The sequence below is a fragment of the Furipterus horrens genome, unplaced genomic scaffold (assembly GCF_987537825.1).
Source record: "Furipterus horrens unplaced genomic scaffold, mFurHor1.1.pri manual_scaffold_10, whole genome shotgun sequence".
Lineage (NCBI taxonomy): Eukaryota > Metazoa > Chordata > Mammalia > Chiroptera > Furipteridae > Furipterus > Furipterus horrens.
Window position 1 is genome coordinate 27,762,276 of NW_028327180.1, and position 25,115 is coordinate 27,787,390.

At 37.1% G+C, this 25,115-nt stretch overlaps 1 protein-coding gene across 1 annotated transcript in view; it reads right to left on the reverse strand.

The window, feature by feature from the left end:
- Nucleotides 1-16,848, reverse strand: part of SPOCK3 (SPARC (osteonectin), cwcv and kazal like domains proteoglycan 3) — a 300,134-nt gene extending 283,286 nt beyond the window's left edge. Inside the window, exons 1-2 of the mRNA XM_090288825.1 lie at nt 16,744-16,848; nt 16,270-16,458 (exon numbers count right to left, since the gene is read on the reverse strand). Of these exons, the coding sequence (XP_090144951.1) occupies nt 16,270-16,458 (189 nt within the window). The 5' untranslated portion in view covers nt 16,744-16,848. The remainder of the gene's footprint in view (nt 1-16,269; nt 16,459-16,743) is intronic.
- Between the last annotated feature and the right edge of the window lie 8,267 nt (nt 16,849-25,115).

Genomic DNA, 25,115 nt, shown 5'->3' on the forward strand with positions numbered 1-25,115 from the left:
CTGGTATGCAAGTTCCCTTATTAAACCTACTACCTAGCAAGGTGGAGTGGTCTGCTTCTTTCTGTAGTCTCTCCCTGCCCTCTGAGTATGGGGAACAGTTTTGACTTTCACCTGGGGGAAGATTCCTAGGTTGTGAACCAACACAAGTATAAGTCAAAGCGTCATGGCTTTAATAGAACTAAATTTAACTATCTTGTATATTATAAACGTTTGGATCCTAAAATCCTAGGAAACTAGCATTTAATTCTTGAATCTTTAAAAATTTTACAAAGGAACACTAAATATAAAATATCACAGAATGATATTAATAAGCAGTCACCATAAAAATCGTGAACTTCAAGAAGATATTTTGTAACATGAATGCGTTCATCTATTGCAGCAATCTTTAAGCTTTTTCATCACAGGGCACAAATCAACTAATTACTAAAATTCTGTGGCGCATTAAAAAATATTTTACCCTGGCTGCTGTGGCTCAGTGGATTGAGCGTCGGCCTGCAAACCAAGTGTCACTGGTTTGATTTCCAGTCAGGGTACATGACTAACTTGCACGCCAGATCCCCAGTTGGGGGCATGTGAGAGGCAACCGCACATTGATGTTTCTCTCCCTCTCTTTCTCCTTTCCCCTCTCTCTAAAAAAAAAAAAAAAAAAAAAAAACAGATATATAGAATAAAAATAAATAAATAAAATAAAGTAAACTTGTTTAAAAAAAAAAAAAGCACTTCTCAAAAAAAAATTTTATAATTTTGCTGATCTGGCAAAAGAATAGGTATGATTTGGATTCATTCACACCAAAGAGCTACTGCAGTGTTGGCTGATGGCTTTTTTTTTCACAATCTGAGGGAAAGGGGTGAGTGCACCTGACTAGTCAGGTATCACATGTTTTAAAATTTCTTGTAGCCCAGATGAAAATCTCTGACCTATTGCATTGCCACAGATTGAATAATTCAAATAGTCTGAATTTTTATTATGATGACAAAATACTCTAATCCTATACTACTCTACTAGAAAATGCTCTGGTAATGTTCCAGCAATTGGAGCACATGATTTGATTTCAAACTAGGTCCTCAAATGCCTCATTTCTGCTTTTGATTGTATGGGAATAGACATTGCTTCCAAGATAGTTGGTTGAAGATATCTTCTAAGATGTAAGTCTAAAAAGCTGTTTCAAGAAAATAGAAAAGCATAACAGAGTTATGCAAATCACTCAGTAGATAGTAGTTATAATTCTTGGCTTTGGCCTAATATTTGTTGTTATTAATGTTTTCATATAGTTTCAAAAAAAAAAGCCACAAACAGCAGTTTTCATCTTTCGTAAGTAACTTCAATCTATGACACAGATTATAAATCTACAGTACTGTGTTTTAGTATTTTAGATAGTCCTAAATTGAATGCATAACAATACTACAAGTTAAAAATAAACTTCTGTGATAAACTATAATTTCATTTTGAGATAAAAATTCTCATGTTTTAATTCACAAAATAAAACCTCTAGCTCATAATATATCTCAGAATATCAGTGCTTTTTAATAGGTGTTTCTTAAATCATTGTTCTTAACATTATAGTTTTATTATAAAATCAGATTAAGATGATTCCTTTTAACAGATGCTCTTTTAGAAATAAGTCTCTGCAAATTGCCCCTTTATATAATTTTACATACAGTGAATGAATTATTATTTTTTTAAAATTTATCTTTTTTTTTTCAATTACAGTTGTCCCATTTTTCCCCCATTGCTCCCCCCTCCCAGCCCATCCCTTCTCCCACAATCATGTCCCTTCCCGTTGTCCATGTCCATGAGTCATTTATACACGTTCCTTGACTAAACCCTTCCCTTACTTATCCCCCTTCTCTCCCTCCCCCTCCCCCCTATTGATTGCTATTCTGCTCCTTGTCCTATTTAGTTCGTTTCCTTATGTTGTTCTATAGTTTCCTGTATTAGGTGACATCATATGGTACTTTTCTTTCTTTGCCTGGCTTATTTTAATGGCAGTTTATCAATATTTCTTCTTGCTTAGGACTCCAATTTTTAGAAAGTTTAGATTTAGATATTTTTTAAGGCAAGGAAAATGCTTTACCTAGCTTTGGAAGCTTGCCTTAGGGTGGCTAATTTCTTGATGACCTGTGGCAAAAATCCAGAAGCCTACTGTTGACATTTTCATAGTAATTTTAGATCAGAAATTGGTTGCTTGGGAGAGGAAAAATGTCACATATGACATAGCAAGCCCTTTCTAATATTCCTTTTTTTTTTTCTATAGTTCAATATGGTATTAAAAGCAACAATGTTCCTGTAAAATAAAGGAGTTTAAATGCAGAAATCAGATATTTAAGAAACACTGTCTAACCACAATGCTGTATACTTGAAACTAATATAAAATGACACTGAATGTCAACTGTAATTGAAAAATAAAGCTTTTTAAAAAGACTGTATAAATATTGGGAATGCATATAAGTTCCATAAAGGGCATGCTCAATAAAACTTTTAGGAAAAACATAAAATAAAATGTTGTGTTATCAATTATTAGAATTAACTTGGGTTTTGATACCTATATTAACTATCAACTCCAGTGCTCAATCTGAATAGACTGGTTACACCTTCCTTACCCAACCACGCACTCATTTCTTTTATGGCTGTCCCTTCGGCACCCTGGAGTGCAAGGCACAGACCTCTTGGGAAGCATGGCTCTTCCCACTGCCAACACTGCCTCTCACAAAGTGCTGTGGGGGTTCAGAAGAGGGTAAGATTGCATTTGACTGTGAAAATTATGGAAGGGACTAGGAAAAACATTTATTAAATGGACTGTGAAAAATGAGATTTAAAAAAAGGAATAAATGATATGGCAAATTATCATGCCAGATGAACAGCACACAAAAAGAGAAGGCAGAAAGTGGAACAGGAAAATCAATGATCACTTCAATTTGATTGATGTGAAGTGTGCAGGAAAGGGAAAATAAAGATAAAAAAGTAAAAATGTCTTAGAGACAGGTAGTAAAGGGATTTTGGATTTGAAGATAGGAAATTTGGATTTCAGTTGGTGTTGACATTTAAATACGAAGCTTCTGGTGAGGCCTGTTTGTCACCGGGAAGATCCTGGACACCTACCAAAGAACTCACACTGTGATATTACCTTGATGAATTTACCACCATCCAAGATCTGGCCTTCCATCCTGAAGCCTCAGAAACCTGGTTCTGTTAGCAGAAAACATGTGTCAGCATGACTGGTACATTCTCTCCCTGAGGCTGAGCTACATTAAAATCAGAAGTTTGATGTGTGGGCATGAATCAGAGATGAAATTTTTTTATCCACATGGTATAGGACATTAGACCAAGCTTAAAAAAAAAAAAAAAAAAGTCTCTCTCTCCTGAGCACTGCCAAAGTCAGTCTAGGTGAACTACTTTTTTTTTCTATCATTTCAGACTCCTTCTGATAAACAATCTTCCTCAAGTATGTTTTATGATATTCAAACAGTATACATGAACTCTGACTTAGGAATAACATAATCTCTTTATAAGATGGCTGTACATATACAAGAACTGATCCATTTTGTGGAGGTTCCAAGTTTAGCTCCTGGAGGACACTGGTACTCACAAATTTTTGGAGAACAATGTACAGTTGCAGTGATATGCAGTCCTACTCTATAATAAATGAAAGGATAAATGGAAATTTTGGAACAGAGGATCAAAAATATCAGTGCTATAATTGAGAGAAAATTCATTTACCAAGAAAGCATTAGATGCTGCAGACGAGGAAAAGCCTGAAAACATGGTCATCTACAAGACTAGTCCAAGTGAGAGATAATAATGATCTGAGCCAAGGAAGAGTGAAGAACTGTAGATCTGAGAATACTACTGAGAAGGCTTTGGTAGGATTTGCAAGTGATTTGATCTGGCACAGCTGGGAAGAAGAGAGGAGTCCAAGACACCTTTGATAAGACATTTCCTAGTCACAAGGACAGTAAAAAATGTTTGCACAGCTGTACGTTAAAGACAGTAATAAATTCTGTAGAAATGACTATAACGCACAACTTATTTACAACCATGTTGTAAATAAACCCAGCAGAGAATTATGAATTCCCTCTATATTGTATGCAAATCTGCATGTATCTGAACATTTCTGGGAAAAGTGGTCAGAGCTATCTTCAAATTCTGAGTTTCTTTACTCCAAAATTATTAAGAATTTTTGGCCCAGAGGATGATTAACTTTGGAATAACACTGGTTTAATAAATGTAGAAACATCTTACTAATTATGCTGCATAAGTAAATACTCATAATTAGACAACATTATTACAGAGAAATCCTAAAATAAATATAAAGATCAGAGCATAGAAATAAACTTATATGACAAACTAAATACACAAACAGAAATTGCCTTATTCCTCCAATGTTTTTTTAAACAATTCTATTTGTTAAACTACATGAGATAAAATTTATGGTACTATTATATTTGCCTTTTATTAATAAATCTGAATTAAAGAAAAGAAAATGAAAGTTTGCTTAAAATAATTTAAATATCCTTAACTAGTTGGCCAATTTTATTTACAAAATCATTTTGATTAAAAATCATGCTAAAATGTTACAAAAAGTTGGGAAATAAACACATAATTTTATTATCATATATTTTTTAATTTATTCATTTATTTTTAGAGAGAAGGGAAGGGAGAGAGATACATAAATGTACAAGAGAAACATCCATGGGTTGCCTCTTGCATGCCCCCAACCAGGGACTTGGCCCACAACCCAGGAATGTGCCCTGACCAGGAATTGAACCAGTGACCTTTCAGTTTGTAGGATGACACTCATCCCACTAAGCCACACCATCCAGAGCTATCATATATTTTTACACAGCATAATTTGGTTTCTATGTGACTTAGCCAATGTTTATTTAATAAAGAAACTTAATAATAAACATAATTTATGTCCATTTTAAAAATCAATATTAGATGTATTCACAATAGTTATATGTAATGCCAATATTGCTGTGTCTCTGTAAAAATTAAATTGTGACATTTTTATCATATCATCTAGAAGAGTTATTTAAATGTATAGTTTCATTCAAGTAAAAAAAAAAAAGTTTAAACCTACAAAACACAAGGGTTTTTGTTCAACCACAAATATAATCAGAAACATCACAGTCTAATCCAACAACAAAAATAGTAAATATTAAATTTCTTATTCAAGTATAAGAATTAAAAACAAACATGTTTTAATTACATCTAAGACTACTTACTATTTATAGGGATTATTATTCACAAACAACTTGCTCTTGGAGTCCAAGATGACAGGCTATGGAGTAATAAACCTCAAGAGCCATTCAGGGACACATAGGTAGACTGATTATAAGTCAGTGAATTGTTTTTTAACAAAAAAGTGTGTGTGAACAGCAAAATAACTGTTCCAGATAACAATAGACATTATCTCAGCTCTTTTGGATGTTTCATTTAACATGGTACCAGGGGTGGTAACTGTGCATGAGACTAACACCAGAGATACATGAGACTGATGGCAAGATTCCTCTAGTCCTCTCCCAAATCCACACTGCACATATAAATAAAGGGGCACTCATTCTAAGAATAAACACAGGGCTTTGGCAATAAAGGCAGGTGGCTATCAGCTACTCAAAGCAAACAAAGCAGGTCTGAGATTAGATTTCTGGTTCTTCTGCACTGACCTATATAAACTGCTGTGGTTCTCAATGATATCCAAAATTTGCTGCATGGCATATATTCACAATAAATTTTTTCCCCAAGACTTATTCTCTCAGAAATGATATGGAATGTCTTCTCAATCTTTACCACAAATTTGTTATTGGAATTACACATGTCATTTCCCACTGGCAATTCCCCATGTTCTTATTCTTTTTTACTTAGCAAAATATGTGGAATATAAAAATATATATATATTCTAAAATTATTTTAAATGACAATAACATTAGCAAGCAAAGTTTGATGTTTAGTCAACATGAAATCCTGGAGATAATGTGACAACTGTATTGATCCACATAAAAACATGACTTTGACTGGGGTTACTTTCAAATTTCACAGCCTCGTAATTAGCATGTCCTGTTACCAGCGTGCAGTTTAGTTTCAGCAAACACAGTAGTTCTTTAAAACTATAAAGTGTATAGCATCTCAACTCAAAAAAATTTTATTTCATGTCACAGAAAAATTTCTCAGGTAATACTAAGCTAATGCCTGTTGATACGATGTTCTAGAAAAGCTTTGCCTCGGGGAATGTTCATTTTAGACGAATGTGACTGCCTCAGGGACACTCGAGGAGAAGCTCAGATGTTGCCAAGGGCACCTTAGACTGTCTCTCACTGGAAGACTAGGAGGCTGCCTAGTATTTCATACTATACTGTATGCCATGAAAGGCCTATAAATATTCTCCTGATATTCTAAAACTGGTTCTTCAGCAGATGCTAATACCATGTGCCAAGGCAATTAGCAAGCTCATATTTCAGTGTATCCTGCCTAGAGTATCCTATGTAAATATTTGAAAGTCACAAAGTAGGCTGGTGGTAGAAAAGTCAAAGCGAACTGTGATTAAGAGGCTATAAAATTAACATTTTTAGGAACTATATTTAGTAAGTATTTTACCAAATTCAGGAAGACAGTGCCCTATACTGTTTTATAGATTTGGAGACACAGTTAGATTGTTTCACTGGTGGTCCCTCTCCTTTCATTCCTGTTAAATAATGGGTTTTTCATTATGCTAAGAATAGAAACCCATAGAATAATCTGGAACACTTGATATATTCCAAATTGACCATATCAATTTACTTTAATATTTATCAGAGATATTTTATGTAATCATTTATTTCATATAAATATGTACTATAAAATTTAGCATCAAATAAGTTCAGCATTACTTAACTTCAGTACGTACAAAATAGAGAAATCACTGAATTTTAATTTACTCATACTTTCCTCAGTCTGGCAGCTAATTAATTTTACTTTTGCCACAAAACTCTAAAAACAAAAGAAATCCATGTTCAATGAAATAGTTCATACTTAATAACTTCAATGAAATTTAAATGGAGAAATTTCCAAAACATTAAGTAGAAAACAAAGTTATTTAAAAACTAGATCTATTCTAACTTACCTTATGTACTATATCTAATACTATATCTAAAGAAGCAAAAGCAGATCTTGAAGAGATATTTGCACACCCAGGTCCCCAGTAGCCTTTTGTACAATAGCCAAGAGGTAGAAGCAATCCAAGTGCCCGTCCACGGATAAACAAACATGGTACACACACACAATGGAATGCTATTCAGCCTTGAAAAAAGAAGGAAATCCTGCCTTTTACAAAAACATGGAGGAATCTGGAGGGCATTATGCTCAGTGAAAATAAAATAGTCACAAAAAGTCATATATGTGATACCTAAACTAGTCAAATTAGTGGAAACAAAAAGTAAAATGCTGGTTGCCATAGGCCCGGGGGAGGGAAAAGAATAACTCTGAGTTTCACGTACTCACAACTGTAAACCTTTTTGCCTCACCCTGCGCATGACTGGAATGACAAAATGGTTTTATAAAGACTTTTTATCTAACTTTCTACCTTGTATATGTGTACACTATAAAATTATTACTAGTATTAATTTAATTACAAGATATTCTAAATTAAGTGTGAATAAAATATTAAGCAAAGATTATAAAATCATCACTTGTAAAATAACTGTGCCATAAATACATATATTGAAAAGGGATAAAAATACTAAAATTTTCATTTTGCAAGGCAGGAATCAAGCATCTAAAAGAAAAAGAAAATAACTTTGCCAAGACTGCTGTGGTTCAGTTAGTTGGTCAGAGTTCCACAAACTGCAAGATTGCTGGTTTGCCTGTGGGCTAGGTCCCTGGTTGGGGACATGCGAGAGGCAACTGATCGATGTTTCACTCACACAGTGATGTTTCTCTCCCTCTTTATCTTACTCCCTTCCCCTATCTCTAAAAACAAATAAATAAAATCTTTAAAAGAAAAACCTGATGGACAAATAGTGCAATTCACCATCTCTGCTTATGGTCCAGGCAAGGAGCTCAGCCATCCTAATTGTCAGCTATCTCCAATGTCAGGAAACAAAAGTGACAGCATAAAGCCTCTATGACACATGTGGAACATCTGGGAGTAAGTTCTTACTTAACCTTATCCATATATTCTTAGAAGCTTTGACTTTAAGGGAAATGAAATAAACATATAAACCAATTTTACCATAGGCTGATTGATAGAAACAAGAACTAAGTTCCTATGGCATATTTCTGGTCACACACACATACACACACCCCCACACACGAAATCACCAAACTTTCAAATAAAAACAAAACATAGGAAGTAAAGTTGATAATATTGTAATAAATATGTATGGTGCCAGTTGGGTAATTAAAATATCAAGGGAAACACCCTGTAAAGTATATGACTGTCTAACCACTATGCTGTGCATCTGAAACTAATGCAAGATAATATTAAATGTACACTATAATTGAAAATTTTTTTAATTTAAAAAAATTTTTAAAGAGAAAAAAAGGCCCCAAACAACACTTCTAATATTGTACACTGAAATAAAAGTAAGCTACATATACATTTAAGAAATATTAATAAAAACAAGTTAGATCATTATTTTCCAACCCACTAACTCCAGTTTGGGATAACAGGTGACTGGAGCCTCTCCAGGTAGCTCAGGGCACAAGGCAAGACTCCAGCCTGAACAGACACTGCCGTTGCAGGACGCACTCGTACATCCCACACTCAATCAGACTGGGACCATTTAGACATGTCAATCACCTAATGTGTACAGCTTTGGGATGTGAGAGGAAACCAGAATACCTGGAGAAAACCCATGCAGACGTGGCTAGAATGTGCAAACTCCATACACACTGTGACTCCAGACCGAGAATTGATATTTTTTCCTCATCAATGTTACACCAAAATTATATAGAATAAAAATAAGTTATTTAAGGACCTGCTATACTAATAATGCTAAAAAAATTGTTTTCTTTGCTTTCAGGACTAAGAGCTGCATAAATCCAGCACTGGCATCATTTCTAAAATTATTCCAGGGCAAACTACTCTGCATTAATGGTTGTGCCTTTTCACTATATCAGCGGAAGTATAGCCTTGGCCCTAGTGGGTATTCTGTCCTTCAGCTAAGGGGAATGACTACTAAATTCTAATTCCTTCCCACTTATCACCATTACCTACCACACACAAGAGCATTCTGGACCTATGGCCAAAAAATGTAATGCTAAATGATTTCACTAGAAAATAGGACTTGTCATCCGATGCAAGCTCTCCTTAATACCCTATGAAGATGCCTTTCTTTGCTCCCGACCTGAAACATTTCCTCTCAGACATGAGCACACTACTACTTGCCCTCAAGCTCCTACTCTCACAACGTTAGGCACCAGGTGCTCCAGTTCTACCATGAAAAGAGGATAGAGGAATGATGTGAAATTAGGGAGAAAAAGAGATTGAGGGCAAGGTAAACAATGAACAGGAAATGATAAAAATTCCTGTCAGTTGGCACAGAGAATATTTTCAAGAGCTATTAAGATGTTGAAACAGATACAGTAGTTACTAATATTTTCCTCTTAGAACTATTTACCTACTTTCAGCATTAAGTCTTTCCCATTAGCGATGACATTGGCCCATCTCCCTTGTAGCTGGCTATAGCCATGTCACTAAGTTCAGGCCTTTGGAATATACACAGAAGCTATGAGGGACAACTTTCAGGTCACTTCTAGGACAAGCTACATGTCCTAGACTTTCTCTTAAATCCTTCCTGCTTCATAAGAAATGCCGCTGTATGGAGAACCCTGAGAAAATAACCCTGAAAGGCCAGGCCTGGACAGCTCACTTCCTGATGATGACATGACTGAGAAATAAATTTCTGTCTTAATTCAGGCACTGGGATCCAGAGGCTCCTTTTTGCAGGAACTTAACCTTTCTCTAACTGATACATTGGTCTGCTGCATGGGCAACAGCAGACCCTCCATATCACCCTGCCCAGGCTCTGTAGCTTCAGCTTCACTGGAGAGGACACTCCAGCGTCATCGCAAGATGTCGATTCAACACGGGAGGAGACAGATACCGTGTCACTCCCGAGTCGGACTGCACAGCCATTCTCGGTGGTGCAGATAGACTCTTAAGAAGCTACACCATCGTCTCTCGAGACGGATGGCTGCCGACGACGACCTAAACCGCTCACTCCAAAACTGAGCATAGATAGCAGTTTTGACACAGCATATCCATTTTGGTCCATTGGGAACTCATGGACTAAGGCAGTTTAGTACTTGAAACCCTGTATTTTATTCAAGTTAAGTTTCCATTCAAATTAAAAAACTGGGCAAGAGGTATCCAGAAATGGAAATAAAATGGTTAATAACAGTCTTTAGTAAATATTTTTCTAATGCTAACACTGGCCCAGTCATTGTGCTAATGCTCGGTGAACTGTAAGGATCTGAAAGGAGAGACTATGATCTACAGCTGCAGAGAGTTCACAGTCTAATTGGGTAGCCAAATCTGTAAACTAGGAAGGGTAAAAAAAAAAAAAAAAATGAAAGGATTGTCATAAATGGAAAAATACATGTAAATAGATTCTCATAGGAGTGGGACAGTATGTGTAGATAATCCACATATTAGTCTTTAAAAATAAATAAAATAATTCTGGCCCACATCCTGAAAACTAAAGTTGTATAAGAACATAAAATGTCACTCTGAGTCAGAATCATGAGACCTAAAAGCAGTCTTATTGTAAGAGTAGAAAAATAAATGCTTTTATAACAGCACATGATGTTCCTTTTGTATATCTAGCTAAAAAGCGTAAGCATATCATCTCAAACAAGCTGACTTCCCATAAGAACCAGGAAGGCCACACATATAAGAGCCAATGAGATGGTTCTGAATTTTTGAGAATCTAAAACTTCATCAGAAAAGACAAACCTAACACATGTCTTAACAACACTTTAGGAGGAGTATGTGCTTTTGAATTAGCATATAAATATCTATAATATAATATATAATCATGTTAATTTTCTAATTATTACATGTTACCTATTTGAAAACACACAAAATAATATACACATGCAGACTTATATATGCATACTATAAACATATTACATATATATACATGCATATACACAGAATAAATTTTTTTCTTAATCCACTTAATTGTACTTTCCTAATAACTCAGTAAAAGTTTTGAAAGTTGGGGGGTTAAAAGTGTCGCATACTTCCCTATAATTTCTGTAAGAATGAATCCATGCCAAACTGACTAAATTTCATACTCAATTCAGACTTCCTGTTGGGGTCTGAGGACATGATACCAACCCTTCCTGAGAGTCCCTCTCCAGAAACTAGCAGATAAGTGGGTATTCTCTGACACGCCTTTCTCATGTGACATCTGACTTAACAAAACATCTTAAATCCTGACTGGTGAGTAGGGTACTGGAGTGGGGCAAAGGGGACTTAAGAAATAGGGATGTGGAGATTATACAGAAACCATTGCTCAACTAGGACCCAATTACAGGAATAGAGGTCAGGATGCTGCAGGAGGCTAGTGTCTTTGTTCCTACAGTAACTCACTGGCCCCAAAATCTTCAGATTGCCTAATGCTTCTTTCAAGAAATCAACTGCCTCTCTCCTGATTACATCCCCGAATGACTTAAACAATATAAATAGTCCAACATCAAAAACTTTGCAAGCTATAGTCTTTACCAGCTCTGATATGCAACTATGCACATTATATACAAAGGCTTTTATGAATTATTAAACACACTGTGGCCCACAGTCAAAAAAGGATCAAAAGAAAGAGAGATAAACACTCACAAGAGTGCAACAAATTAACTGTGAGGAATTCCCACGGAGTATCCATGTTCTCAACTATGACAAAATATAGGTTATGGTTACCACAGTTAAACATATTGTTTCATAGTGAGAAACACTAAAAAATTGTGTTTTTCAGAATTGGCTAGACATTATTGATAAACTATTCCTGAACAAAGAGAACAGTTGGTTAATTTCCAAATTATTAATCCTTTAATTTTATTTTTTTGTCCATACTGTTAAAAAGTCAAGTAGTAAAACACTCTTGCCTACTATTAATGGACCACAAAGGTAATCATATCACCATATATATATAGGCTCTGTAGCTTCAGCTCCACTGGAGAGGACACTCCAGCGTCATCGCAAGATGTCGATTCAACACGGGAGGAGACAGATACCGTGTCACTCCCGAGTCGGACTGCACAACCATTCTCGGCGGTGCAGATAGACTCTTAAGAAGCTACACCATCGTCTCTCGAGACGGACGGCTGCCGACGACGGATATACACACACACACACACACACACACACACACACACACACATATACACACATATAGTGATATATATATATATATATATATATATATATATAGTGAAGTGATCACAATGTACCCCTTAAATATATATAATTTTATTTTCAATAATATATCAATTAAAGTATTTTCATTTAAAATCCACCCTCAGTGTTAATGGTAAGCTGGCTACTCAGGTAACACAATCAGGGTGTACCATAAATCTAAGGGAAGTACTAAAAGATTCTAACTGTTTGAATGTTAATGCCTTTTAAAGCAAAAGAGTATTTTCCTTGGAGTAGACATAGAAACCAATCATTTTATTTACTTACTAACAGCAGTAAAAGTTGACAGATTTTCAGGATGCTTTATTTCTCTGTAGCCACTAAGTGCTAGGAAATATCCCTTCCCATCAGCCATTATCTCTTATATCATCTGTGCACTCTAGAACCTCAACTGAGATAAAAAGGGGAAATAAGAAAGAAGAAAAGTTTACTTATTATTCAATATATCCAAATCAGGCAGTTTAAAAAGTCAATTTATAATTTGAGTGCCTCTGAGACACTGTATTTTACATTTTCACACTTTGCATGTCCTTTTACTTATATTAAGATTAAATATTATAAGTAGATTGTAAGGCTTGCCTATTGCTTTCAATACATCTAAAGAGTATTAAATATCCCTTAAAAGACAGATGTAAACTGAAGCTGATGGTGGGTTTTGCAACACAAGTGGTAATCATTTCTTAAAACAACGTTCAAATAAGCCCCAGGTTTTTTGTTCCTTTGCTTTATTTTAAAATCACATAATTATACCCTGAATATAACATGCCGGTTCTAGTTACTAATTTTTTAATGTGTTGACTTCTTTATATCTTTAAATTAAAGTTTTGTTTTTCCTAACATGGGAATTAAAATCTCTACAGGCATTTTTATACAAATAACCAAATATATTAATGATTTCAAAAACAAAAAAGTTCTGTGTCCATATAATCACTTTTTATACACTTTAAAGGGCAACAATACTTTATTCAAAGAGCATTGCTAATATAAAGTGGTCAAAATGATTTGGAAGTTTCTTCTATATTAATACACATTAATTGTAAGCTGGCCTTTGGTTTTATCATTTCTCTGTTTCACATTGAAGAAATTAAGAAAATGAGTCATCAGTGATAGTGCTTCTGATGTTCATCTACTGTCCCATAACACTTTCTATCCAGCTTCTCCCTGAAGCTCTAATGTTATATAGTTATAAACTTATATCACATATAATATATATCACATTTAATTTATTAAATTAAATATGTTGCTTAATTGTACTATCAAACATGATTCACAACAGTTTTCAAATTAATTCAAAAGAAGATATACTTCTAACTTGCATCAAGAAATTACTTGTACAATAATCTCAACTGTGTAAAATAGCCACATGAAGAGAAGAATTAATTCTGGTATTAATTATGCTAAAGTAGCCAATGTTTTTTTAATGAAATTAATAATATTTTATGGGGAAAAAAAGCACTAGATAGAAGTATGTCAGCTAAATTGTTTCTAAAACAGGTTCAGAGTTCCTTGTTTCTGTGCCTTTCTATAAACTAGATATTCCAATCCATTACTTAAGGTATCAATGCTGTTGCAGAACATTTAAAGGTATATGCATGCGGTACATATATATTTCCAGCAAGGCCTCATAACCATGGACTTCCAGCCAAAGATGAACTAAAAAATGAACACCACACTGAAAAACACAAAAGCATTAAGCTAATGATTCCCCAAAAGGGGGAAAACATGTAAATTAGCATTGGGGTGTATGGTCTAAATAAGGACTGCATATTATGTACTCTTGACTTGAGAAGTCAAACTGATACATTTTTATCATGTTAATAATAATCAACAGGTAGTTAAATGGTGAAAAAAGAAAGCACTTATCTGCTCCATGCTTTGTGAAAGTCATCTTAGAAAAACAGAATTATCTTAATAAAATAAACCATTATAATATTTCCATGTATCACATGCACGTCAAAATGGACACTTGCCAAAAATATTTCACTGAATCCTTCACTTAAAGTTAATATATAATTTTGGTGAATTTTCCCACAAATCACATAAGAATAACTGAAAATACTATAGCAATAAATACTCCATTCTGTGTTTATATAATATGGCTGATGAATCCTATAATATTTCATTCTTTCAGGCAACTCAGCTTGCCTCAGTAGTTTAAATCAAATACATTTACAAACTTCCCAAGTATAGATACGTTGCTCTTAATAATTCAACAGTAATTTAAATAGAGTATTAAGATATTTCAGATTTAAAATATAATTGAAATGCAAGTCTAAAATTCATTTTAACATATGTTAACACAGCCATTAAGAAATGAAATGCCATGATGTGAAACACTGTTCAGATACTGACAGAATGTTGAATATTTTTTCCAAGTGAGGGCATGATAAAGAGAAATTCTTCTCCAGGTTTAGAAATAATCTCATTTACTTGCTTACTTTTTTTTTGTATTCAATATTAGCATAAACTGAAATAAAACAAATGCGTATGGTGTGCTTTTATAAGAGCATTCATTTAGCAATAAAATGTTTAAGCCTTATTCATAAAGCATATAAGGAACGCCTAGCATTAAGTATTACCATCATTATCATTTTTTCATCTTTGTACCGATGCCTAGTATCAAATTTACATCTAAATTTAAAGTAAAACTTAGCGTTTCTTCAGGAATCCGTGTGCCAGAACCAGCTACATGTTAGATTTGGCTTGTCAGTTATTTCATGTGGGGGGTGTTGGGAGAAGGAGTAGAGGAGCCAGGATAAAAACGAATCTAAGCTTCCATTTATTATCCCAAATCGTGACAGAGTGTGAACTGATGCAAGAAGTTAACGCATCTGCACGTCGTGTACTGCAGATGGACTCCACGAGAAATTCCCTCAAATGTCACAGTCAGGGTTGGCAATGTGACTGTGACTCACTCTTGCTCCCTTTTCAGACCTTCTGGGTCTAAAGGCGGGCGGGGGCGGGAGGGACGGCAATCCACCTCCTCCCGGAACATCCAAGTTGAACGCGTGGAGGTGAACCGCGCTCTTGACGCCGGACCAGCTCTTAGGCTGTTCATTCAGATCAGGTCGGGTAAAAAAGAACCGGCCCATCAGGGCCCGTGGCTCCAAAGCAAACAAGCATCCACTCTTAAAACCTGGCTACTTCTTAATAAGCCTTTAGGAAACCCCCCAGGGCACCTACTGATTAACCCTTTCAATGCTACCACCTGCGGATTTCCCTTCCACCGTATCCCCTCACCCCGCCGATGTTACGGTACGGATTCATTTTGGAATAAAACGTAATGGAACACACTGTAAAACAGTGTTCTGTTCTGTTATAAAGTTAATGCTGAAGCACCCCCCCGATCAGCAATTTTATGTAATCAAGAGCCATTCAACTTCTGCCGACTGGTGCTGCCAAACCACCTCCACCCTTGCAGACGGGGCATTTATAAATCTTACATCTTCCTCCCTCCTCCCTCCAATTCCTTAATGGACCATTAGTAAAGGGATCGATCCCAGTTACTTTCGTAGCGAATCATCGCAAAAGCACATCTCCTGTGTTTACTAGTGCCAGAAACACCACTCAAAAGTTGAGAAGGGCGAGCCAGCACTTTGCAAACCGTCGGGGGCCGGCGGGGGAAGGGGGCGGCACCGTGGGCACCTGGAGGGACCTGAACTCCGGTGCTGCGGGCTCGCAAACCTTGCCCCTCGCGCCAGCTGGGAGGGGGCACCGGAACTGCCAACTTCCCCAGCCGCCGTGCGCCGCCGCGGTCCCTGAAACCGCTCGGCTGGGAAAAGCGAGCCCACTGCCCGCCCGCCCCCGGCCGCCGCGGCCCCCGCCCCGGAGCAGCGCTCCTGTGTGCCCGGGAATGGGGGTGCGCAGCACTTACGTCTCGGAATTTGTTCCACTGCCCGACTTCTTTGTCATACTCAGAGACTGTGGTGAGCCATTGTTTATCATCCAGAAAATTGCCGCTGTCCGATCGCCCCCCGGCCGCGGCCACCGCTGCGGGAGCGGCGAGAGCCTGACTGCACCAAGCGGCTGCACACACACACAATACGGCTGGCACCCTGAGCATCTGGGGAAGGAGACAGAATCGGGAGGAAGGGTGGGGGGGAACAGTGTCAAACAAGGGGTCCGGAGACCGGAGTGACCCTGGGAAACATGCACCCGCAACGACGGGGGTAGAAGGAGGAGGAGACAAGCAGGGACAGGGTGCCCCCACCCTTCAGGCTTTGCCCCCCAAGCCGGGCACTCACACGCGCAGACCTGCAGACCCGGGGGAGGAGAGGTGGGTAAAAGGAAGGAAGCCCCCGCCGCGGCAGCCCGAGGCGGGGGGAAAGAATGCTTCCTGGCACATCACCTTGCTGTGAGCCTGCACTGTGCTCGCAGCTCCTGCTGGAAACGCAGCCGGCCTCGGCCAACTCGCTGCTTTCAGGAGCGGCCGCACGCGCCGCCGTCTGGAGCGGTCCAGTCAGCTCCCTGCGCCCGGCGCTCCCTCCGCATCTCCGCCTCCCCCCGCGCGCTGCTCTCCGTTACTCCGGTTGGTTCACCCCCTCCCTCCCCCGGCTCTCTTTTTTTTTTTTTTTTCCTTCTTCCACCTCCTTCTATCCCACCTTCTTCTCTCTGGATCCGAGCTGCAGTTAACTCCGGATGCGCCGCTGGGCTGGAGGCGGAAGATGCGCTTGCTCGTCGCCTAAGGATCCGTATCAGCTTTCTAACCTCTCCTCTCCAGGAGATGTTCTCTCGTTCGCCAGACAGCCTTACCATTCTCTCTGCTCCGGGATTTATTTAATGCAAAGAGTACTGTACCTCTCTTAGTTGCCTCGGCTCTGCATTTTCGAAGTCACACGAGGGAAATGAGATCTGAAGAAAACTTTACGCATCACCAAGTCAAAGAAGCCACTGGACTTTCTGTTCTGTAAAAACCACTTGGGCTGATCTCCGACCTAAGGCAAAGCCATCTGTAGGGTCTTGGGGGATGTTGCTGAATTTCAGAAAGTATGTTGGATTATTACAGAGTGCAAACTTTCATATTAAAGGGTAGAATTCTTTTCCTTTTTTAACAAAAGGACAAGAAAGAATCATTATTGGTTAGAGTGTTTGAGTACACCTAAATCTCCAACATACTTGTAAGATATTTTCCCTTAATAAAAACTCCTCGGCGTCTCTATTTTACATTATAGCACCCAAATCAAAAACTTTAAAAGCCCAATCTATGTCTCCCTCATGCAAAATGGAAGAGTTTTGAAGACCTACTTCTAATTTTGCCCTCCAAACCTCCAATTATGACAAAATACTGGGCTCCCCATGGCTTTTCCACATAGTATTTTAAATGAACTGGAAGGAAGTCTGTGATTAGCCCCCTGTAAAGAAAATCTGATGAAGCGAATCTCCCACAGATACAGAGGATTTAGGTGAAGTGATTGTTATATGTAAATCAAGAGATTTATGGGAGGCTAAACACTGCAATAACATTATGTATCTATTTAAATTATTAGAGATTACTTCAGCCCGAAATACATCTCCCAAAGCTATGACCTTTGAAAATCTCGTGTAGCTTCCAAACTTCAGGAGCTATTTGAATAGCTGCAGTACTTTCTCATATTTTCCATTTCAATCACATAAACCTACGTAGCGTTTTCAAACTATATTAAAAAGGAATCAAACACAATGATTAGTTAATATTGGTTTCTAATTTTTAAACGTAGAATTTAAAAGTGAATGTATAATATGTAAAATAAGTTAAAGGAAAAATGTTTTGTTTTGTTTTTTAACTCAGGTATTCCCTTCAGTTTCCCTCCTTTCCACTGTGGTGCATGAGAGAGGAAAAACAACAGAATTTTCAGTTACAATTCATAGAAGTCCTGACTGATGTAAACACGTACCAGATAACTTTAAGAATATGAAGCATACTGTTCTACATAGATATTTATTTTGGCCTAGTCACAGATGGACATGCCATGTACTTCAGCATACTCTAATTCTTGTTTCAATATCACAGGTAATCATTAGGAGGTCCACTCTCCACCACCACCTCTTCACCCCATGCATCCCCAACCTCACCTCTTGACCTCAAAATTTGAAAAAGTACCTTCCTCTCAATTCAATGAGAATATTTTAACATATTTAAAAACCTCAGTTTTCAAAATTTAAATCAAATGAATAAAGTACAGAAACGGTGCCTTAGATGAAACTGATACACACCAATTCAGAAACTGTTTAATTAAAAACGACCCTCTGACCTTTGTAAGCTACTTTTTAAAAAGATGTATTTGTCACAAACTATTTGAGCAGAGATGGTACAGCAACACCCTACCTTCACCATCCATTATATATTTCAGCAGAGTAATTGACATCTAAGACTAACATGATCACCTTTAGATTTATGGGAATGTAATATTTATTTTGTATATCTCCATTTACTCCAAAATACATATATCTCACTGATGACCCTGACATGTTCATAGAAACTCTTCATATCTAGTTTTCACTCGTCAGTTTCCAAAACACAGCTTTACATGGATCACTGCCATGTAAAAACGTGTTGAAGAACACACAAGGACAGTTACAGTAGTCTGGGAGGAAAGCTTCTAATAGGAAACCAAACTCCAGAGCTGACAGTAGAGCAGGATTTACCAACAAATTGCAAGTTTGAAGAGCTCGAGTCAAGAGGTAGAATGGTCTGGTGTGGGGCAGCTCATCTCCTGCACTAGCAGGGCTCCTTAACTTATGCCATTCTCCAAAGCCACTGCCACTATCAAGGCTAAGCTTCTGGGCATGTTATTAGTGTGAGTAAAAGTCTACTATGTATGATGGTGTGATGTTACTGATCACAGGAGTTTCTCTCTACAACAGAACTTTGGGTCTTCAAAGAGCCTGCTTTTAAATTTTAAATAATCCTGAGAGAATTCACACTTCAGTTAACACCTTGGTTATCAGTTAACACCTCAATGGGGACTAATTGAAAGCTTTCTGAGAGCAAAACACAGCTTGCTGGGAAGAATATGGGAAGAGTATTAAGTGGGAGGTAAGATATGGGAGGGGTAATTAGCAAACTTGCACAGCAAGGTGTCTGAATACAAAGAGGAAGAATTTGCTGACTGGGCTTCCTAGTTTTATTGAGAATCAGTGAAGAGAACTGGAAAAGCTAAAAAAGGAGAAATTGGAGTTGGGTGTTTAGGATGAGCAGAACAACAAAGCGGTCCCAGAAAAGTAAGTGGCAGGGCTACCATTTATTTTGCTTCCGACCATGCTTTACAGAATTAGATTTCACAACAAGACACGGGACTTCAGATTCCCAGTCGCTTTTATGTCACTTCCTTCACCTCATGCCAAATAATAGTTTGTATGCATTATGAAATGCCAATATTAGGGCCACTCCAAGCTTTACCTTGACCTCTATATTTGTTTCTCTATCCTTTTAACTTTTCCTGCACTAAACTTTAAGTGAATCAATCAACAAACATCTATTACTGGATATTTGCAAGATGTTTTACTAGGAATATTTGTTATATTAAATCCATTCTGTTCAAGGTTTCCCTACCCTAATTTTTAAATGTGTCACATCTCTAGAAAGATAAATACTAAGCATGTAATGACAATGGACCCATTTCTAAATACATCTGAGACTGGATTCTAGGAAGATCTAACACACACATATACACACACATAGAGTTGTCTTTAAAAGGTTACCTTCTTTCACAGCTACTAAAAAATATGCTACTCTGTTATTTCTAACTATTAGAGAATATGTAGGAAAGGTGCGATTTATTGCACTTCTTTTGTCTAGCGATCACAGTGCCAAGCCCCTTATATGAATCATTTCTTTATTCTTCACAACTTGTCCAGGATCCCATAATAAATACAAAGGAAATATTTGAGGGGCTATGAAGTTCTATAGAATGATTATGCTACACAGCTTCTAGGCTTTCTCTCTATATACAGAAACTTCTGTTTAGATCATCTACTGTTCATGATCCAATTCCAATTGCCTGTATCTTTTCTCCTCACCTGTTGTGTATTTACTTACCTTCATTTTAGAAAGAGCTAGGACTCAACTTTGAGTCAGGGAAAGAGGAAATGGTTAAGTCAGGAAGCTTGCTAAACTAAAGCAGAATTCACTTCATTTTCATGTCTCGAATGACCCTGTCCATTAGGACCCTGTCAACTAGCAACCCTAGTCTCAGCAGTATCAAGCCAGAAACCCAGCTGGCAATTCACCCGGTTGTCTGAGGAAATTAACCATGACTGCCTCCCTCTCCTTATGCAAAAATGTTGTTTGCCAATCAAGCAAATGTTGTTTGCCTATCCATTACAGCCAGCTGGTGGAAGATAAGGAGAGATGGGCATTAAGTGGCTTCCCAGAGCGTCTGCAGTTACCAGAAGCTATAGTTTAATGATAGGTAAGTTATCCTAAAGGCACAATTTGGCCATGTCTGAAATATTTCATTATCAGGTGAGGGAAATAATACCTGATCTATCAAAATCAACCAACTAGAGTGGTGTTATATGCCAAATGCATCTATGAGAGTGAATTCAGCATTTAAAAAAAAATAATAAAGCTAAACCCTAGGTTATTAAAAATTCAGGAGTAAATTAAGACCTGCCAACATTATCACAAAAAAATTCCCAGAAGAAGCATTCTAAGTCCTCATTTTGGAATTCTATTCACAAAATTATGTAATTCTTATATCATCTGGTTTTAATTTAATAAAAGGTAGCCATGATTACTAATATTTGCATTGGGGCATCAAAATAAACAAATTTTAAAAATCTGAATGAAATCTCTAGAACAGTGCAACAGGGTTTTTAGTTGTTATTTTTTATTTGTTTGCAGATGTTGCCGGTAGAAATAGGCTTCTTCCATGGAGTCATGAGAAAAGCATCTTTGGGACCCATGCATAGGAGGATGAGATGTAGTGGTAAGATTTACTGGAACAAAAATAAAAAATACAGGACTGTCCCCAGGTGTCCAGTGTCTATTCCACAACAGACGGCTTAGCTCCTTCTAGCTGTGGAATAAATCCTGGGCCTGGTGAGCATACGTGCCCACCAGGAGGGTCAGGATCCAGACCACGTCTCGTGGTCCAGCATAGCTTCTGCTCCTGCCATAGTCAGGCCTTCATTTGGAGCTGCCCAGCTGCTAGGGTGAGAGAGTGCATGTGAAAGAACAAGCAGACAAACCGATTCTTGCTACCAAGACAGGCCTTTGTTAAACTTTGATTATGTTACCTTGGGTTTGGGAGAAAGCATACTTTCTTTCAAACTAAATAATCTCTTTTCTAATCCTTCCTTGGCTTGTACTGGGACTCCCCCAACCAATCCCTTTTCTGGATCTTCCAGAGGAGGTTTCTGTCCTTTAGCCAACCCTATCCTTTTCCCAGATTTCCCCAAGCTAGACTCCACCCCTTTAGGCCACTATTTTGGCTCTTGCAGTAACCTGCCTCAAAGTTTTGCTTCCTCATCTGGTTTTACTGTGCATGTGCTTACTTCCCACTGGACCATCATAGCTTCTATTGAGCATGGAACCAGCAGAGGAATTTCCCCTTTATCTATTCTTCCACCATATGAGCACTCAAGTGGACCAGTTGTGCCCTGTAGAGATTGGAAAGCCAATCCTTCCTGCCTACAGGAGTGAGGAAGGGATGTTAATCCCCTTGGTGGACTCAGTTATCCCCTGGGGTGTCTGAAGTGTAATGTCCAGACTTAAACCTGATTAAGTGTAACTTTCAGACTCAGTCAGGCCCAGCCAGTCCAGTTCCCTTCTCTTTTGTTAACTGCTAGCTGCCTACTATAATATAGAGACCAATTCCAGTTTACTGAACTTAGAAGATATCAGATACCTAATTTGATAAGCAGGCTCTCTTGTGATTTAATTGAATCTAAAACATTCAGTAGATAAACAGAATTTGAAAGCTTTAGTAAATACGAGAAGCACACCAATCAGTTCAATTACAGCACAGATTCTTAAAAAGAGATTTTTCAACATTCATGAATCTGATTAAATTAATTGGTTAGTAAGTAAATAATGCCAGAAAGTGGCCAATAGGCAATTAAAATTTGTTTTTACTTTATATTAAGATATAATTCTTCACTATTTTCTAAATATATTAAAAATTTTAATGAATAATTATTATGAAAATCTAAATTCTATTGAGGGGTACAAGGTACTGACACAAAAATGGATAATAAAAATGTATAACTATTTAAACAATATACTCTACACACATGCACAGAAATGCATAGTCTTATACTAAGGTTATTAAATGTAAAAATTCACAGGTCAAAAATGATATTTAAAAATACCTCTGTCCTTGAGATTAATACAGATGTGTTTTCTACAGTTTGTTTGACCTGTAGATTTATTAACATACAGTAATAACATTCACATAAGAATGTGTGGGGTGTGAGATTTTTCTTTAATTCTAAAAGTTATTTGGCCTGGAGAATATTATTTTCTTTATAAAGTTTCTAAATTAAGGTCTACAAAAAAACCTTCTATGTTTATATTTGTGAACTTTTATTTGTGCGTTTACTTAGTTTTAGTGGGTCAGGGCAAAACAGGCTTCATATAGCATATTCTCTATTAAATTACTGTTGGTTAACTGTTTTCAGAGGGTGAAAACTACCCAAAATGCTACTGCAAATCCCTGCCATTTAATTGTATTCTCTTGGATAAATGGGGAGTTCTGTCCATTTTAGGCGGTTGTCCTAAAGAGAAAAGCTTATGATTACTGCCCATACACAAAATGCCAAGAATCCTGTACACTCCAGGATTGCTGAGAGTATAGAAAGTATTTACCTAAAACTTTAACAAAAACATGAAGCAAGTCACAAATAATGTAAGTTTCTACTCTCTTAAAGCTAAAAAGCAGTTTTCTTGGTTTTGACAGTAGACCACCTTATCCTCACTTTTACTTTCCATGGTTTCAGTTACCCCCCATCAACTGTGGTCCAATAATATTAAGTAGAAATTGCCAAAAATTAATAATTCATGAGTTTTAAATTGCATGCCATTATGAGTAACGTGAGGAAATCTTATGAGTCCCAATCCATTCAGCCCAGGACGTGAATCACTCCTTTGTCCAACGTCTCCACGAAGTGTATACTCCCCACCCATTAGTCACATAGTCACCACCACTGTTATCAGACTCACTGTGGCAGTGTCACTGTGTTTGTGTTCAAGTCACCCTTATTTTACTCAATACGCCCCTGAAGTGCAAGAACAGCGGTGCTGGAATTTGGATGTGCCAAAGGAAAACCGAAAAGTGCTCATTTAAAGTGAAAAGTTGAAAGTTCTAGACATAATAAGAAAAGGAAAAGATCATATGCTAAGGTTGCTAAGACCTACAGTAGGAATGAATCTTCTATCAGTGAAATTGTGAAGAAGAAAAAGAATTGTGATAGTTCTGCTGTTGCACCTAAAACTGCAAAAGTTATGGCCACAGTGTATGATAGGTGCTTAGTTAGGATACAAAAGGCATTAAATGTGTGGGTGGAAGACAGGAACAAAAAACATGTCAGTTTTTGGCAATGTGATGTACCAGAAAGCACTGAGCCTGTCTGTATAAGACTTCAGCAAGGGACACCCTGAAGCAAGAGGCATCAAACCACTTACTGCAAATAAAGGATGGTTCTAATATATTTTGAGAGGGACCATATTCGCATGACATTTTTTACAGTACATCATTATGATTTTTTAATTTTAATATTAGTTATTGTTGTTACTCTCTGTGCCTAATTTATAAATTAAACTTTGTCATAGATATGTATATATAGAAAAAACAGTATATTTAGGCTGTCTCCCTCAGATATGGTGGGACTGCTATACTTGAAAAATATTTATTGATTATTTTCTCACTGCTTTGCTATAAACTTGAGACTGGAAATAAAAATATGAGTAAGCTGCTACATGATCTCATTCCACAAAATGCTCATACTGTCTTGAGGGAGAAAAATTACATAAATTAATAAGTTAAATACAGTATGATGAGTGTTATGATAGAAATTATATCAAATAGGTCTCTTCCTGAACCAATACCAGGGAACTGAAATGTGAATTAGTTGTCCTATATAAAAATGAAAAATTCAGAGATAACCATGACCTCAGACTAATAACCCAAACAAAACTATTAAAGATTGAGTTTCTTCATCATGAGCCAGCTTAATAATATGAAACTCCACTCTAGCTACAGGACATAGAAATCTCACATCACAACACTGAATTCTAAGAAAAAGGAGACATTCTCTTCCTGCTGCTCATGTACAAGAAAAGGGGCATTCCCCCCCCCCCCCACACACACATACCACCACATTTGAGGCTTCAAACGTCCCTACTTGAATCACATTGGATTTGGTTATATACCCAACTCTGAATAGATGCCTGTACCAAGGAGGATGAGAGGTATCAGTGATAACTGGAGTATAGTTTCACAAGTGGCATGATCAATGGTGGCAAATGTAACAGATTTCTACCAGAAGTCTACATAGAATACTGAGGGAGAAACAGATCATTTAAGAGACAAGACTTGTGAGCCTTGGAGAGTAAGAGTTATTAGCCAGGGGAAGTATGATAAGAATAACACACCTTTGAGAAGAAGGAACACAGGTGAAATCAGAGAGCTGTTCAATAATATAGAGTTTACCTTTTTATTGTTACTATTTTATTTTATTTTTCAATTTACTTCTTGGGCTTCTTGTAAATCTTATGTTCTGTGACTTTACTTTGCAACA